We start from the raw sequence: 18,553 nt of genomic DNA on the forward strand, positions 1-18,553 counted from the left end.
TTTATTGGACTTGTATATAGCTTTATATTCTGTACACACACACACCAACATACATATACACATATATGCACAATTTATTATATATATGATGCAATAAAACAAATTTAAACAATACACAATATCATTAGAATAACCATTGTAAGCACATGTGTATGTGTGTGTGTGTGCACGCACACGCGCACACACACACACACACACTAAAGCCCAGATTAAGAAACTGCAACAGCACTATCATTAAAGCTGTCCATATGCCAAATGCCCTGAATTCATTCATTCATTCAAGGATTTATATCACTCCCTTCTAATGCAATGCATTACTCAGGTCAGCTTTCAGCAATTAAAATATCACAATTCTTCATAAAACAACAGTACCGATCATGTAATGCAGTATAAAATAGAGGAAGGTTCAGGAAAGGGGGTGGGGGGGACAGAATTCATCTGCTTGTAAAAGCAAAACCCTCCAGGAAGAATTTTGAAAAGTCTTAACCCAAACATCAGAAGTAGAGGCCTAGATGCACTGCATGGGGTAAGGTGTTCCACAACGCCGTTACCAAACAGGTCACAAACCTTCATGGAGGGCCTATGCACCAAAGCCACATTAACAGCAAACCTTTAAAACACAATGCTGCCACTTTACACAGCCACATAACCTCCAAGTGTCCTGATTTTCCAGGGATGGTCCCAGAATTGTGAAAGCCTTTATGTATTTGGTTTTAAATGCATTGCAAAGGCCTTCGTATCTTACGTAGTTTTGTATCTGTAAGTCATTTCAAGGCTTTTTGTGTGTGGAAGAGGTTAATGCATATTCAAGTATTTATAATGTGCACTTCATAAGAGTAGAGGCACACGACACACAAGATTACAATATCAGTAAAAACATCGGCGCTCTAAATCATTGCGTCACACTGACTCTCAACATTCCGGTACACAGCAAAGCAATTTTAGAAGGCTTCTAAGTTGGGCTTGCTTGCTGGTCTGAGAAACTAGGAGACTCTGCTTTGCCTTGGTCCACCTCTGCCACGCACAAACCAACTTGACAGGTGTCCGGTCCGAGCCCCTACTGGATGAAAAGCAAACACAGGAACCATTCCCCAAGGAATCCAAATGCCTGCCAGTATCACTCAGAATGCTCCTAGACCAGCCTGAGCCAACCTGGTAGCCACTGGCTGAGGTTGATGGGAATGGTCTGGTTGGAAGAGAGCCAGTGTGGTATAGTGGTTAAGAGTGGTGGACTCATAATCTGGTGAACTGGGTTCGATTCCCCACTCCTCCACATGCAGCTGCTGGGTGACCTTGGGCTAGTCACACTTCTCTGAAGTCTCTCAGCCCCACTCACCTCACAGAGTGTTTGTTATGGGGGAGGAAGGAAAAGGAGAATGTGAGCCGCTTTGGGACTCCTTAAAGGTAAAGGTAAAGGTACCCCTGCCCGTACGGGCCAGTCTTGACAGACTCTAGGGTTGTGCGCCCATCTCACTCAAAGAGGCCGAGGGCCAGCGCTGTCCGGAGACACTTCTGGGTCACGTGGCCAGCGTGACATTGCTGCTTTGGCGAGCCAGAGCCGCACACGGAAACGCCGTTTACCTTCCCGCTAGTAAGCGGTCCCTATTTATCTACTTGCACCCGGGAGTGCTTTCGAACTGCTAGGTTGGCAGGCGCTGGGACCGAACAACGGGAGCGCACCCCGCCGCGGGGATTCGAACCGCTGACCTCTTGATCGGCAAGCCCTAGGCACTGAGGCTTTAACCCACAGCGCCACTCGCGTCCCTTGAGACTCCTTAGGGTAGTGATAAATCGGGATATCAAATCCAAACTCTTCTTCTTGCCATTTCCATGCTGGACTAGATGGGCTGTGGGTCTGAGCCAATAGGGATTTTCTTAAATTATTAGTAGGGTGGAAAGTACCTAATATGGATTCCTGATATGGAGCTATTCTGATTTTCTTGTGAATCGCAACTGGAGATTGGCTGCGTCCTCCCCAAATCTCTGTGTATCTGCCTCTAATTTAATAGATACACACACAAATAAATACTCTGTGCAAAACTGCTGGACTTTATACACTAAATGTTCTTCTGGAGAAAACGGTTGCAATATCTATTAGGGGGCGACTTCAGCTCTGATATACACCTTCTTTCTTTACCTGAGCAAATATCGCCACCTATGGTTCCAAGAGGGAACGGGATTCTTTTCACAGATGAATTGTGCTTGTTTGCTTTCACATTTCATTATCATTGGTCGGTAGATTACCTGATGCTCTATTATTATTATTATTATTATTATTATTATTAGCCTAGAGCTAATATTGTTGGCTGACGGTAAAAGACTTTAACTCACTGCTTGGAAGAAACACACACACCTTCTCACCCTAGTGGAGAAGGCTGTGACCAGGCAATGGCCCATGTGCCTTTTCAGTCTTCTGTCCAAATGCTGTTAACTGTGGTTGGGCAACTTCAAGGCCCCTACCCCTTATTCATTTTAGGATTATTTTAACTGGACTTGTACCAGACAGCCCTTCAAATAAGAGGAATATCCTGTGTGAAGTTGGACACAGGACCAGCCTAATGATAAGCCTTTGATTCTCTCATCCAGGCAGGTCAAAGCTGGGCAAATCTCCTGTTTCATCCCCAGACATAGTTTTCTTAAGAAAACATTCACCAGCAGCTTAAGCTGATCCTGGAGCCTAACAGGTAAGGCCAGCCCAATCACAATGCAAACGGCAGAAATGACCAGTATCATAATGTGCATATGTCAATCATCCCCAGTCACCAAGCGTTCAATAACCCAGTGTAGAGGAGGAGTGAAATGATAGCCATAAATGCACGAGCCAATTATCTGCATTGTACAAGCTGGGCTGCCTGAATTGTCTATATCGTGTGTGTTTTTCTCTTGCAGTTCTGGCTGGACAGCCATCTGATCACAGAAAAAGGGCTTCCCTTTCTCCTGTATCAGCTTGATCCAAAAAATCTGCAAGGGAAGCTTTTTGGGCAGCAGGGAAAAAATAAGCATGGACACCTGCTCATACCTGCAGATAACATAATGGGGACTTGGGAGAGGGTGGAATCTGGCAATGCTAAATTCCCACCTTAGCTCTTTAGATGCCTCGAGTTCCTTAAACAACATGCTTCAAAGACTGTTAGGAAGCTCTTGGGGGTTTCAAACCATGTGCCACTCCCAGCCCTACCTGGGAATACTGAGGATTGAACCAGCGACCTTCTGTATGTGAAGCCGATGCTCTGCCACTAAGCTACCATGGTCTTGTTTAGTATAAAGGAATTGTTGGAGACTTTTAGTTTGTGGAAACTTGCCTTGGGCTTGGTGCAATGATCACTGTGGTCCATGGCTTGGGCAGAGTGGGATGTTCTAAAGACACCCACCAACTTCCTCTCCCCTAGTTGCCATTCAGACAACATACACACAAATGCCCCCAAAACATCAGACACCCCCCCCCAAGCATCATCTGTGAAGGTCTGAGAATTTTCTTCTTGTCCTTGCCCAGCTGAGCCCAACCCAAGGAAGAGATGATGAAAAATATATATGCAGATTCCCCAGCTCAATTCACCTCCTTAAGACAATGGAAATTGTCTTTATAATCAACCTTTTTTATTTTAATTAAATAAAAAGGCTGGTAGGTAAGTGGAACATAAGTGTGTGGAGTGCTCATTTGTAAACATTAGCAAATACGAATTTAATATTCTGTTTGTTGTAACCGTGTTTCTCAGGTCTCAAGCTAATGGTTCTTTCCTCTCTGTTTATTTTCTCATTAATTATCTTTTAATTGTACATTTCCAGCAAAAAAACAAAAAACCAATTCCAACCAACCCCATACCAATAAACAAACAGATCTATTTGTACCAATGTGCCAAAATGACTGTTAAGGACAACTTTTCCTTTCTGGTTTCCTCAGATATCTCCAAGGAGGTCATTTAAAGCTAACAAAGACTCACCTACAAAACCAACATTCCAGGAGCTCAAGGCAAGTTACACAGAATTTGCAAGTCCATGCGCTAAACCCTGTCCCCCCCCAGAAATGAGACATGACAACAATGTATGGGTTTAAATTAGGCCACAACTTTGTTGAATTTCAGGTTTAGGAACCTTGGCTTAGGCCTTGGCAGGTATCCCTCTCAACCCAACAGGGGCTGAGGATGTGCAGGGCAGCCAGGTGCAATGGGAGGGGACTGTAAAGCATGAACTTACACAGCATGCCCTCCCACTTCACCAAAGCCGGGCGTTTGACCTATATGCTGCTGCTCTAGGGCCAGTGACTCCCGCAATCAACCCTTTAATGGGCCCTGCAAATGCCGCAGCGTGGGGGTGCATGAAGATATTACCCCCATCTCGAAGATAGACTATAGGATACTGACCAAGACCTAAAAACCGCCCAAGTTGTGATGAATTGCTACGGGGAAGGCAAAACCTGCCAATGCAGGGAAATTCCTTCCCGGTTCTGAATACAGCAACCATCTCACGACCATAGCAGCGCCCGCTGACCTAGGAAGCAAGAGGTTAGCCTGCAAAAGGAGACCATGTTATATTTTTAAGGAGGGTTGGGTGGGTGAATCTAGCAGGAAAACAAAGTGCCCAGCCGGCAGCCCATTGTCCTGCCAAGATGGGGGCGGGACGACGGCCACCCTGCAGCAAGGTGGGTGGCACCTGGCCAGGTAAGCCCACTTGGTGTCGCAACCCCCCCCCCACACACACACCTCTTGCAGAGGGTGAGCAGAATTTTTGGCAGTACAAAAGCAGGGACTATCCAGCTAGTAAAGGTAAAAGGACCCCTGACCATTAGGTCCAGTCGCGGACGACTCTGAGGTTGCGGCGCTCATCTCGCTTTACTGGCCGAGGGAGCCAGTGTACAGCTTCCAGGTAATATGGCCAGCGTGACTAAGCTACTTCTGGCGAACCAAAGCAGCGCACGGAAACACAGTTTACCTTCCCGCCGGAGCGGTACCTATTTATCTACTTGCACTTTGATGTTCTTTCGAACTGCTAGGTCGGCAGGAGCAGGGACCGAGCAACGGGAGCTCACCCTGTCACGCGGGGATTTGAACCGCCAACCTTCTGATCGGCTCTATGATTTAACCCACAGCGCCACCCGTGTCCCTAGTCAGTTAGTAAGCTGAGGGTTAATGCTGTTTACAGTTAGCCAACCAAAAGGGGTGTGTGGAGGTGTTGCCTATAAGTCAGGAGCCATGGTAGCCTCAGTCCACTTATGTGTGGAGTCAAGGGCAGAGCTCTGGCACTGTGTAGAAAATCTGTCTGTGGAGCTCTCAAGAAGGAAAGAGGTTACTAGGTAAAGACTGCATGATGCATTTTATGGGCTGGTGGGTCACACCTGTTGGGAAACAGGTTTCATAACATGTGGGTGTCAATGTTTAATGCCTCCACTGTCAGACTGCAGCAGAAGTTTGCTCATGGCTCATCCATTGCGGATTCAAGGCACACACCTCGATTGCTGGAAGGCAGCTCTTTGATGCTCTCTATATGCTTGCCAGCAATCCCCGGTTTCCTAAAGTTTGGCGGCAACAAAGCTCCAGAAGATATGCTGACGACGAGCTTTTCCCCCACCTTGCCGTCCCTCACCCCACCAACGCTATCTCGCTCAGGCTAAGGAACGCCGTGTGAAATATTTCCTCTGGTCAATGTTTCAGGCTCACAGTGTGCTCTATTAAGATCACTTCGGGAAATGCTTTCACTTTCAATTACAGCAGGTGCAGCTAACCCTTAGCACTGCAAAGTGGGAAAGCAACGCACACAGCCAAAGGTATTTACAATAATTTATTCACCACACACACAAAAGGTGGCTCCAAAAAAAGAAAGAAAGAAAATCATTTCATCTTCCACCACCACCTTGGTTTCCCATATTCATTTTCCAACAGATGCTCCATTTGCACTATACATTTTAAAGCAGTATCATGCCACTTTAAATAGTCATGGCTTCCCCCCTGGGAGGCGTAGTTTGTTAAGGGTGCTGAGAGTTGCTAGGAGATGCCCTATTCTTCTCCTAGACCACTTGCCAGAGTGGTTTAACTGTCAATCCCTCTTCTCAGAGAACTCTGGTCACTGTAGCGCTGGGAGGGGAATAGGGATCTCCTAACAACTCTCAGCCACCCTTAACACACTACACTTCCCATGATTCTTTGGGACAAGCCATGACTACTTAAAGTGGTAGGATATTGCTTTAAAGGTATAGCACACATGGGGTCAAATAAACAATATTCCATGCTGCTGAGCAGGCTTTGTTCTCTTTTGGAAGTGTTTTTTTGGAAAGTGGGTGGGGAGGCAACTTGTCTTCTTAGGTTTTAGGGGTTTGGGGACTTGTAAAAACTTCAGGGTTCTGAACATGCTGGCACCTCTTATCTGCTTCTCAGTTGCTCTGTGTGGTTTCCTCTCTGTTGAAATTCTTACCACCTGAGTTTATTCTATAACTGTTATGTACTGAGTTGAATAGGATCCAAAAGGCAGCAGTCTGATTGATCCTAGAACAATAGGGTCCAGAATGCAGCAGTTTGATTGGTCCACAGGAGTCACCCAATCCAGCTCCAGGTGGAAGTGAATCCGCAACCAGATTGGCCTACAGGTGAATCCCGGAATTAGCCAATCACGTGGGGCCCGTTGTGTAAATAATGTATATAAAGCACACATTCTGGGGGAACTTCCATTCCTCCTCACCACTATGAGTTGAATAAAGAGCATGAAATCCACTCTCAACTCAGAGTATACTTCAATAACATAATAAAAAAATAAAAAAAGGAAAGTCCAGGGCTGTCTCCAGACTAGAGATGTTGGAGAATTCAGAAGAAAACAGAAGATGGAAGTAAAATTTCTGTAGTTCATGTGTTTGTCTATGGTCAGGAACAGAAATCAGGCAAGCGAATACGATCAATATTTGCTCACCTCTTTGTTGTTTAATTGTGTCTGCAAATGAGATGTAATTAATGACTTTTTTTTACATTGCTTTGATGTTTCTTTTACATTGAAATTAGTGTGAGCTGATTAAGTTATGTAAACAGTTACAAAAGCCATGTTAAGTAGCACACAGGGGCACAAATTATATTAATAGTTGGTGGAAATCAAATTGCAGCAGAATGCAAACAGTGCTGATTATGATGAATACAGATCAGAACAGAAAGCGCTTCTTAAATCCCTACTCAAGACTGTCAGTATTTTCCAGAAGTTTGTCAAGCACATATCAGGAAATGTAGGTTTGCCCTATTAAAGTAGGTTAAAGTGTTCTGTCATGCGACCACAAAAGTTCCACTTTAAAAAAGAAATAGACTTTTTCCAATGGAGGGTTGAATCAACTATTGTGGAATGAATGAACAATTAACAGGAAGGTGTATGAATTCCCTGCAAGCAAATCAGGATGGATGCAGGATGAATACTCATTGTCAAATAACCTCCCTGCAAACAAATCAGAATGAATTCTGAATAAAGATCAAATACCATTTTACCTCTGTGTAAGCAAATCAGGACAAATGATCAATAAACAGGCCACTCAGAGGAGCAGCAGAGCAGTTTCACCTGGAATTTCTGTGCAAAAGTCTGTACTATAAGAAGAACGTCTTACCCGGTATCCAACATCCTCGGTGACAACAGTCGTATCAACAGTACGTCCCGCCTGCCACAAGGTCTCCTTTATACTGCATCCGTATAGAAATGCATTCTTCTTCTGGGAATGGCCGTGGTAGTCGCAAAACACCTGAGGATAAGAGAAAAAGAAAGCTCCTAAATCTTGCTGTCTTTCAGGAGAGAGCTGAGTAGTTGCTAAGAAACCACTACTGGGCCAAAGAGAAAGCTGTTCAAAAATGAAGCCTGGCCTGGTCACCTGTGCTGAATACAGCATTGCCGCTGGGTGACCATGCATGACAGTAAAGGACATTGTTTCTGTTGGGGGAGGCTGATAGGCTAGAAATGCCTAACAAAGGCACAAGAGAGGTTAGCAACAATGGATCCATTCCTACCTGGATGACCGATTCCAGAGGTTTTGTTTATTGCTATGCTGAAGTTTCTCTATTTTTTCCCAGCCATTCTTCGGGTGATTTGTGGCGAATCAAAGCCCCTCCAAAAATGTCATAGAGAAAAAGAATTTTCTCCAAAATCTGTACATTAGGATTTAAGGATTGAATGGATGAGGTGTTTGGTGGTTTGGGGCTCTGTCATATTCCCAGTGTGATGGGACCCTTTCTCCCTGTCTCCTCTACCAGCACTTAACTAGAATGGCTTTAGAACGGTGGAATGCAGTGTGGTGTTTTGTCACTTCCAAGTCACTCCAGGAAGCAGGGGAAGTAAAAAGCGAACCACACTTCCTGAAGTGGTTTGGGAGCAATGCAATGGCACATTGTATCATTCTGAAACCATTCTAGTAAGTGTGGGAGTGGGGAGAGCAATGTTGCCCTCAGGACTTCCTTGTGTGTTTGCCATGAGCATCTGGTTAGCAACTGTGAGAACAGGATGTTGGATTGGATGGGAGTGGCCCATTTTAAAACATTGAAACTGAACCCGAACTCCTTAACTTTGTAGAATTAAGGTAAGCAGCAGCCCACACCTGTCTATCACCCTAAAAATCAAGAGAATAGTGCACCCCAGTTTTTGTGTGGGTGCAATGTATTTTGGAAACTGAAAGTAGGATTTTTGGACCGTCTCTACCTTGGTTTATTTTCATTCCTCTTTTCCACAGTGGATTGTGCTCAAAGCTGCACATAAGAAACATCAACTTATAATCAACATTGCCCTTGTGGGTGGGGGGGGGGGAGGAACCAAATTTCTTACAAAGCACTTTGAAAACTCAAATAAGCAAAGGCAAACACTTCATAAGCAAAGAATAAACTAAATATTATAATGAAATAATTTAGTCTTAATGCATACCAAGAACAATGTAAAAGATAAATTAAGAGGATAAAACAAAATGAAAATCTAGTCCCGCAAGCACTAATTTTGCTGTTTCAGATACTATTCAGAGATGTTGGGAAGGGGATCATCTCACAAGGCTTGATGGTTTGCAAGGTGCTGTTGGGCACTACTGCTCAATCTCTTTGCATTCAGGAGTGGGGTACCTCAGGCCCAAGGGCCAAATGAGACTCCCAAGCCCCTCTATCTGGCCCTCTGCTCAAGCCACACCCCTCACCAGCCCACCTTTGTACCCTTGGACCCTGATAATGCCTCCTGCTTGTCCAGACAGAGGGCGGAGAGGGGTGTGTGAGTGTGTTTAGAAACTACCTACTGTACAAAGGTAAAATTTAAGGCTGTACAAAGGTAACCTTTACATTTGTTGCTCCACCTACTTTTGTGTCAGGCCCCACCTACCATTGGCATGTGGTCCCTGGAAGGTTGCCTAGGTGGCCCCTGGGGTGAAAGAGCTCCCCTACGCCTGCACTATGAGGTCCTGCAGGAGTCTATCTTGTATCTCACACTGTTTAACATCCACAGGCAACAACTGAGAGAGGTCATTCAAAGATTTAGGACAGAGCTGTTCAAAATGTAATTGTGGACGTTGCTGGCCCATAGCTACTCTTGGGACCTCTCTGCACTTCAGATTTGTATTGATTTCATAGCTGCCATTGCTTCCCCCAAAGAATGATGAGGTTGCTAAGAACTTAGCAACATAAGACATTGTCTTTCAGTATGTTGAGTCAGACTGTTGATTCATCTAGCTCAGTACTGTCAATATTGACTTGCAGTTCTTCAACGTTTCAGGCAGGAGTCCTTCCCAGCCCTACCTAGAGATGACAAGAGATTGAAACCTGGGACCCTCTGCATGTAAATCATGTGCTCTACTACTGAGCTACACCTCTTCCCAGATTCTTTGTTAAAGACCCTACAGCTCCTAGGTTCCTCAAGAAGAAATGACTCTTAAGACAGTTTAATTCTAGAGTGCAGATGCAACCACGGAAGATAAGTTCACAAGATCCTACTCTGCAATAGCAGGACAATTTATCAGCTTCCTTTTTGGTTTCCCAACCTTTCCTGTTATCATTGAGAGAACTGAAGCCTGCACATTCTGAAACAATTAAGCACCACTTGGCTGCCTTTAAATCCACAGCTTATACCACGCCGTTTGCAGGAATGGATAAGCATGCAATTATGTGAGCTGCTCCTGTACACTGTTATTACATTATGTACATCCAGGTGAATTGAGGAACAGTACATGACCTTCCTTTGTGGCAAAATACTTGTGTTTCCCCCCCATCTAATATGACTGTCTAATCCATCCGCCTAGCTTCTGCTGTTGCACACAAAGCTGATGCTTGTTTTATCAAGGCCACATTCAGGTTGCCTTTATATGCAGCTATCGACTGATCAGAGTGAAAAATCAGGATTTATTGACGCAAGAGGCTAATATTGACCGGGGCTTTTGAAGAACAATCAATTTGTCCCGTTTGCCGAGATGGGAAGCCAATACCCATTGGCGCTACAAAACTTCTCCGCATCTTCACTACAGTATTGGGAAATCTCTAACTTACAAGCATAGGTTTTTAAGGAGTCAGTTGCTTCTTTAAGGTAATGTCTCCAACAGAGAACGAGAAGGCTGCAGGGAGAAATCAGCAGTGCAATTTATCTCTGACTCCCCAGTGCTGCTTCCTGTTGTGTGAGAGAACTGATAGTGATGGGCAGATGAATAGAGGTGGGGAACTTCAGGCTTAGGGCCAAATGTGGCTAGTGGGAAAGTGGGGAAAGGAACAGTCGGTTTTTCAGGGGTGGATTTGGGTTGGGAGTGGTGACTCCTGAGGCAGAAGAGGGCAAAATGCCATTATCAGGGAGCTGCAAATCGGGGGTGTCCATACGCACACACACACACACACACACACACACACACAAATACATAAGTGTGTTGGAGAGTGTGTGAATGAATGCCCAAAATTTGGTGATTGTCAACTTTCAGTTATTAATTCAAAGATAATTTTTGGTGAATTCCTGAAAAAAAGCTCTTTCCTCACTTTTGGGAAATGGAACAAGTTAATATTTCCAATCTCACTACATCTCCCATTTGTCTGTTCATAAGAATGGAGGTCATCAAGATCGCCATGTGAAAGTCAGTTGTCACTGCATTTCGACAATCAATGTAACGTTGTAAATAGAGTGTCTCTTTGGTCAACCCTGGTTAACCACAACCCAAACCGACAAATCGACTGAGGGAAAGTCATGAAGATCAGAAAAGATGACTATGCAGGTTGGTTTGAACTCCAAGATCTCCTCCTTTCGAAAACAAAACATTGTCAGGCTATCAATAGCTATTAGGCTGAGCAGGGAAACAGGGCTATTCCATCCGCTCTGCTGAGCAACCAGTTGCCTTTGGCCCTCCTTCCAATCTCATATGGCCATTTCATTCTGCTTCCCAAACTGCTTGCATCCCAGGTGGGCATTTTAACAACAGTTAGTTTAAGAAATGGGCACCTGATCTTCCTTTTCCCTCTCCTTCTTCCCCATTCCATCTTCCCCTTTCCTTTTCTGCCCTGTCTTTCAGATGTTAATCCTGAGAGAGTAAAGACTGCCTTGACTACTTATCTTGTAAGTTACTCTTGGAGTCTTCTTTGGTGAGAGATTGGGGGTGGGGATTAAAAAAAAACCAGAAAATAAAAATGTTCAGAAGCAATATACCTCAGGATACCCAACAGGAGACAACCATTGTCTTCATGCTCTGCTGGAAGGCTTCCCACAAGACTCTGATTGCCCCCTGCTAAGAAACTGAATGCTGACCCAGATTGCTTTTTCAGGCAACCCAGGAAGCTGTGCTTCTGTTCGTCTGATGGAACTCCATACCCCAATTAGAAAGCCAAGAACAGGCAACATTTCCAGAGCCTGAGTCTTTGAGTGTCTTTCTCTCTACACCGGTCCTTTGCTACTCTTTGAGTCATGCACATATTTTCTGGCTCAGTCTCCAGTTCATGCATTTTGGAAGTAAGCCTCTGTATTGTGTTCAATTACCTGGTATTGGCCCCATCTGTCATTAATGATCTGTCATCATTAAATGATATAGATATATCATTATTGATATGGATAGATATAATTTGGCTCTAGTATTACTTCCAAGCTCACACAGCTACTTGCACTCATAGCTTTGTTTAACCATAAGTGGGACATTGCATTTATTTATTTATTATTTATTTCACCTCCTCCTTGAATATTGAACAGGGATTTCATGGCCTCGGTCCCATTCTGAGATAGAACGCCCAGTTCCGCTGGTTACCAATTACCTGCCAATTTAGTGCACTCCTAACAACTAAAAAGGATCAGACATTATCCACCTAAAATACAACTTTCCACGTTAAAGAAGTACCCAGGAAACCTCAGTGTCCCAGACAGCTGGACCACTTAAGCTTCCCCAGTTTACCATTTTGCATCCGAGAGATTAGTGCAGGCAGATCTGTAATGATAGGGCCATTATTGGCGTGCTGAGAGACAGGGAGTCCCACTTGCCAGTGCAGGATTATACCAGATCATCAGATGGAAAGTGTTTTGGGAGCTTCAGCAGAATTTAACCTGTTTCAGCTGAAAGCAGCAAGGCTATTGGCAATGGGAGAATGATAGCTGTCTTATGGACTGTTGCAGTTTGTTGTTTTGTTTAATGACATAGGCCATGGGAAGCTGCCTTAAACCAAGTCAGACCTATTGGTCCATCCAGCTCAGTATTGTCTACAATGACTGGCAATGGCTCTCTGGGATTTCATACAGGGGATCTTTCCTAACCCTACCTCCAGGAATTAAGCACAGGACCTTCTGGACTTAACCAAGACTCATTCTGATAGAACATTGCCACACAGGTTTGCCTAACATTTTACACATGCGACTTTACATCTACTGCTGCAAGGTCAGAAATAATTGTCATAACTGAAATCACTGAAGCAAAAATACAATGTCTTATAAGACTGCGACTAGGCATCCTTTGTGCCTGCTCAGTCTGCTGTCGTTGGTGCTAACAACTGATGAGCAACTTCAAGGTCCTTGATGTCCTTTCTGAAGGCTCATTATCTTTCAGCTGGACTCAGACCAGGGAGCCATTAAATGAAGGATGCCTTCAAAGATGCCTCTCCTCTGTAAAGTAAGACTCATGGCCACCTTAAGGGATAGCATCTTAATTCTAGTTCAAATGCATGTACATCCACATGCAGCAGGAGCAGACATTGTGGTGGGGCAGTGCTGCTGTGACATCAGATTTATCTGCAGAAGGTCCTAGCTTCAATCCCCAGGATCTCTAGGCAGGTGGGGAGACACTCCCTGCATATGAAACCCTGAAGTAGCTCTGCCGGTCAGTGTTGACAATACTGAGCTATAATTATTTTTTATTATTATTATTAATTTGTACCCCACCCATCTGGCAGGGTTTCCCCAGCCACTCTGGGCAGCTTCCCAAAATATTAAAAATACATTAAAATGTCACACATTAAAAACTTCCCTAAACAGGGCTGCCTTCAGGTGTCTTCTAAATGTCAGGTAGTTGTTTATCTCTTTGACATCTGATGGGAGGGCGTTCTACAGGGCGGGCACCACTACTGAGAAGGCCCTCTGTCTGGTTCCCTGTAACTTGGCTTCTTGCAGTGAGGGAACTGCCAGAAGGCCCTCGGCACTGGACCTCAGCGTCTGGGCAGAATGATGGGGGTGGAGACACTCCTTCAGGTATACTGAGCCAAGACCATTTAGGGCTTTAAAGATCAACACCAACACTTTGAATTGTGCTCAGAAATGTCCTGGGAGCCAATGTAGGTCTTTCGGGACTTGTGTTATGTGGTCTGGGCAGTCTAGCTGCCGCATTCTGGATTAGTTGTAGTTTCCAGGTCACCTTCAAAGGTAGCCCCACGTAGAGTGCTTTGCAGTAGTCCAAGCGGGAGATAGCTAGAGCATGCACCACTCTGGGGAGACGGTCCGCGGGCAGGTAGGGTCTCAGCCTGTGTACCAGATGGAGCTAGGTGGATAAGTGGTCTGGTTGGATATAAAGCAGCTCCCTGCATTGCTGCAACACCTTCCAGAGAACACTGTCCTTGCTGCTTACTGGGGCAGGATGGAGCAGGGCAATGCTGAGGTTGGGCTGCACAGGTACACTGGTGGGAACCTGCACAAGGCTGACTTCACTACTGCTCTCCCCCTGCATCATCTGGGTAAGCAGCAGCAATGCCGCTGTCACCACCTAATTGCACCGGCCATGCAGAGGGGCACTATATGTGAATGTTTGCTTCCCTTCCCTGCAGTCTGCCCGCCTTCGTAACTGCCTATCCACATAAGGAATGGGCTGCTAAATCTGTCGCATTACAACCAGCCACCTTGAGGATGCAAGACACAAAAGCTTTCATTTTAAATCAAATGAAACCGGACTCTTGTATAATAAGCACAAATAGATCGACTATGAGATTAACCATCTTATGGTCAGTTTAATCTCCACTGTACAGGAGTTGAGGGGGGCGGGAATCATTCAGCCATGTGTAATGGAGGAAGGCTGAGGCTGTGATCCTTTGTGTGAGAATTGAGGTGTTTGTCATGCACTCCACAGCACTGTTGGGATGGTTGGAAGCAATTGGGTTGGCAGGCTCTGGAGGAGGAGGAGGAGGAGGAGGAGGAGGAGGATTGTGGGAAACTGGGTTGGAGGAGAGGGATCTCCCCTTCCTCTTTTTGAAAAAGGGAACAGAGATGCTGGATCTCCCCGCTGACCTTCCTGCAGAGCAGAGAGCCTCAAAGGGCTTTCCTCAGCCATGGGAGGGGGGGACAGAACAGGAGATGGCAGAAACTGAACAGGAACCTGAACAGGAGGGGGCAGACTTGTTGCCTAGAACTAGACACCACCTTCACAGATGGGAGCAGACCCACCCTCCCTGAAGAAGTGCACACTTGCAATCTCAACATTCCTACGAGGCAAGAGAGCCTCACAACTGAGCTCGCCACACCTGATTTTAAAAAGCTCGGCGAGAGGGTATCGGAAACTTGTTTGGACATCTTTGTTGCTTCCGTCCAGTTCTAATCTTTTTGCCCTGCTCCTGAACTCCCATATTGTGACTCCCGAGCACTGTGTCTGTGGCTGAGCCTGTACTGTTACTTGCCTGAAGAAAAGTCTCTTTCTTTCTTACAAGTGGGAGCCTCTGTCTGTGTGTGTTGGGCAGGAGCCAGCAGAGTGTTATAAGTATTACACAAGACACACGCAAACTATCCCCACAAGCCTGTTTGCTCCCTCAGCTTTTAATCACATCTTATTAAGCACAGATTAAATTCATGGTCCCCTAATAATTGCATTTGCCAAAGCTTTGCTCCCCCAAGCCATTTGCTTCTGTTGTCACGCCTGATTATGGCACCTTAAAGACTAACAGATTTATTGTGGCATAAATTCTGTAGCCTAAAACCCACTTGATCAGAAGTCCAGATGTTCTAGACCACAAAAACTTATGCCGTAATAAATCTGCTACTCTTTAAAGCTCCACAACTCCCTATATTTGTTTATTTATGTAACAGACTAAACATGGCTTCCCCTCTGGAAGTACACAAGAGTGCCCCTATCTTCACCTGTCAAATGCTGGCATATATGACTTGGTACCTGTATCAGAGCTATGGTGCAAGCAAAGCATTCTGATTTAATCCAGTAGGAGGCAGTGATAAGCCATGTGGACTTCTGTCCACAAATTATTAAAGGGGCATATGAACAGCAAAAAGTTAAGATGAGCAGCAATAAGAAGGCTACACCATTAAATATCTCAAAATTCTATAGCTCATAAAAATGACACTTGGAGCAACTTGGTGTATATAATCTATTAGCAGAAAGTGCCCAGTGCTGCTTGGGTATTCTAAGAAACAAACAAAAAAGTTATTTTAAAATGGATAGTGTAATTTGGGCTGTGTGTATTGGTCTACCATCTTGATTCAAAGTGGTGCATCTAGACATCTAGACATTGACAAAGACCACTGCCTGCCCCTTGGGAAACCTTGTGCTGAGTTTGGCAATTATATCTCAAGGTGTGGATGAACCCACACAGAACAGACAAATGGACAGACAGACAACCCACTTTCCAAAATGATGTGGTCTACAAATGTACCAAACTGAGAACTGATTGTGGGGGGCGGCGTCCCTTCAGAATTTGTACTAATAAAGTTAGGTGGTTTAGGAAACTACAAAAGCTTACTCATAATTTTGAACAGGTTTATCATGTATTTCTTTCACATTTTGGTGATAACTGTTGTGTATTTTATCCAGACTCATTAAGGAAGGTGATCCTCTGCTGGTTTGGTAACTTTCTGAGCAGTGGTTCAAAAATTATTAAGGTTTCCATGTTCCATTAAAGCCCAAGGCAGCAACTACTGGTAAATTAATGTGGTATGTGCACATTTCATTTTTAATTAAACAAAAAAAATCCCAGTGTCTGCAGTCAGCCACATAGTGGGCACTATGTGCAATATCTACGGTATTCATTTAGCTATGGAATATGGTAGTAAAGTGCAGTAGTCAGATGAGGAGTGGCCAACCTTTTGGGGCCTATGAGAAGGTGCTGTGAGTCCTGAACAAATATATCATACTTTTCCGTGTATAACACCCCCCCCCCCATGTATAACACAACCCCTATTTTGGGGCACTCTTATTAAAAACCCTGCTGGCTGAAGGCTAGAGTTAAGGCTATATTATTGGCTCAAGCGCCACAAAGCTTAGAAACTGGAAGTTAATGCTGATGCCTTAACAGATATAACCCTGGGATCAGCAAAGATGTTGCGCAATCTTGCTGTTCCTTGCATGAGTATCTGGCAGGATGGTTCAAACAGTGGGAGATGAGGGCCTCTTCTGATGCAATAGGAGTGAGAGTGGTGGTACTCCTCATGACCAGGGGTGTGGTATATGAAGCTCTGTTTCCAAGCAGTTTCATGATGGGTGATTGTGCCAGTAATGAAAAATATCAAAGCAAGTTTTGAAAAACAATTCGTCCACTTAAACAGACAACACAAAAAGTGAATTTTGGCAGTGTACAGGCAGTCAATATTCTGATTTTTAACAGGAATGAATTGCTTAATGATTCTGATTTCAGGTCATTTTTAGGCCAGTGCCTCTCCGCTCCCCGCCACCCAAAAAGTGCTCACAGGAGCTCACGTCAATTCCAAGTTAGTCAACTGAGCTCACAAGGCAACCACAGAAGTTTTGCAGCATGCCTGCTGGCAAAAATCTCAACGTGATAGCAAATGGACATTTTGTTCTTGTTCATCATGCGGCAGTTCCCAAACCAGAATCAGAAAGCTGAACTGTCAAGTCATTCAGTTTTGCTCTGGGACTTACAGTCCTGACTGCAGGACTTCAAAGCAACCAATCACTTGGCATCAGTCTGGCATCAAGCAACTGGCAGGCAGGCAGGCCCTCCCACTGGTCAAATTTGAATTGCTAGGTCAGGGCTCAGTAAGGTGCTGAACCACAGAGTCAAAACGGTTCCCCATCCTGGTCTTAACCCACCCTGCCAGCTACTGATGTAAGCAGTAAACAGGCTTGTGGCATTTCTCAGGAAGACTCATCTGCAAATATAGCAAGACATGGGACCATGGCTCCGTGGCACAGCAACTGCCTTGAAAGCAGAAGGTTGTGGGTTCAATCCCCGACATCTCCAGGTATGGCTGGGAGAGACTTTCTGCCTAAAACTCTGGATAGCAGCTGCCAGGCAGTGTGGACAATACTGAGCTACATGAACCGACATCCTGACTCAGTATAAGGCAAGGTGGGACATTTTTGGTTCAAAGCACTCCATCCTCCCTCTCTGAACTTGGGCCTGAAAGACCAATAAAAGGTTTGGCCTGGTGGAGAGGGTTGTAAGCAAGAACAATTTGTGACATTGCACAACAGAATTACTGATCACCGGGCACACCTGGTAGTTAGCTTCCTGGCTTTGGGGAGCTTGAGACAACATGAGATAACCTTAACTTGAGTCTTCAATTGGCAGGTTTGTGTGTGTGTTTTCACTATTGGATATTTTTCTCTTCTGGGTACAGTGTCCTGGGAATCCTACCATGGCAGAACTTAACAGAAAAGTCTGCCAGGCCTGCAGTTCCTTTCGTTCCCAGGAAAAAGTGATCAACAGTTCAGCTGCTTGCCCTATCGAAAAGCTGTTAGTTTCCCTCTTTCTTTTCCTTTGCTCCTTTAAGCTGCCATTCCCGCTTTGAAGAAATGGGAGATGGGGGGGGGGGTGCTGTCCACATGTCACCAGGACAAATGAGACCAAAGTACTTCACTGAAATCGTTTGGCTATTGGTGAACTTGGTTCTGTAAGCTCCCTTGGAAAATAAGAGGTTTACTTCCAAAGTAAGGAGGAAAGGTGTGTGAGAGAGAGCATGTATAAACTAAAATCAATGAACCCTTCAAAGGCAGGGAAAATTCAGTTCTCCAACAGCCTGTCATGTTCTAAAGGCCAAGAAAGAGTGAGACAAAGGAATCAATAGCCAAGTCTAAAGCTAAGGTTTGCTGAGAGCTTGCAATGGCCTTTGCGCAAAGAGACGCAGCTCCAGGCCCTTCTGGACTCCAAGGAGTGAAGGCAGATGGAGGCCCAAAGGTAGAGATGGAAGGATCTGTCAGTTTCAGATCTATCTTTTGCTCATTTCCCCAATCTTAAATTCC

General features: G+C 44.9%; 1 protein-coding gene across 2 annotated transcripts in view; it reads right to left on the minus strand.

The window, feature by feature from the left end:
* Nucleotides 1-18,553, minus strand: part of AGBL1 (AGBL carboxypeptidase 1) — a 388,355-nt gene that overhangs the window by 178,109 nt on the left and 191,693 nt on the right. For both annotated transcript variants that reach the window (XM_083411906.1, XM_083411907.1), the window contains exon 20: nucleotides 7,568-7,699. In XM_083411906.1, coding sequence (XP_083268032.1) covers nucleotides 7,568-7,699 — 132 coding nt within the window. The remainder of the gene's footprint in view (nucleotides 1-7,567; nucleotides 7,700-18,553) is intronic.

This window comes from Podarcis tiliguerta, assembly GCF_965153285.1.
Source record: "Podarcis tiliguerta genome assembly, chromosome: 14".
NCBI classification, from domain to species: domain Eukaryota; kingdom Metazoa; phylum Chordata; class Lepidosauria; order Squamata; family Lacertidae; genus Podarcis; species Podarcis tiliguerta.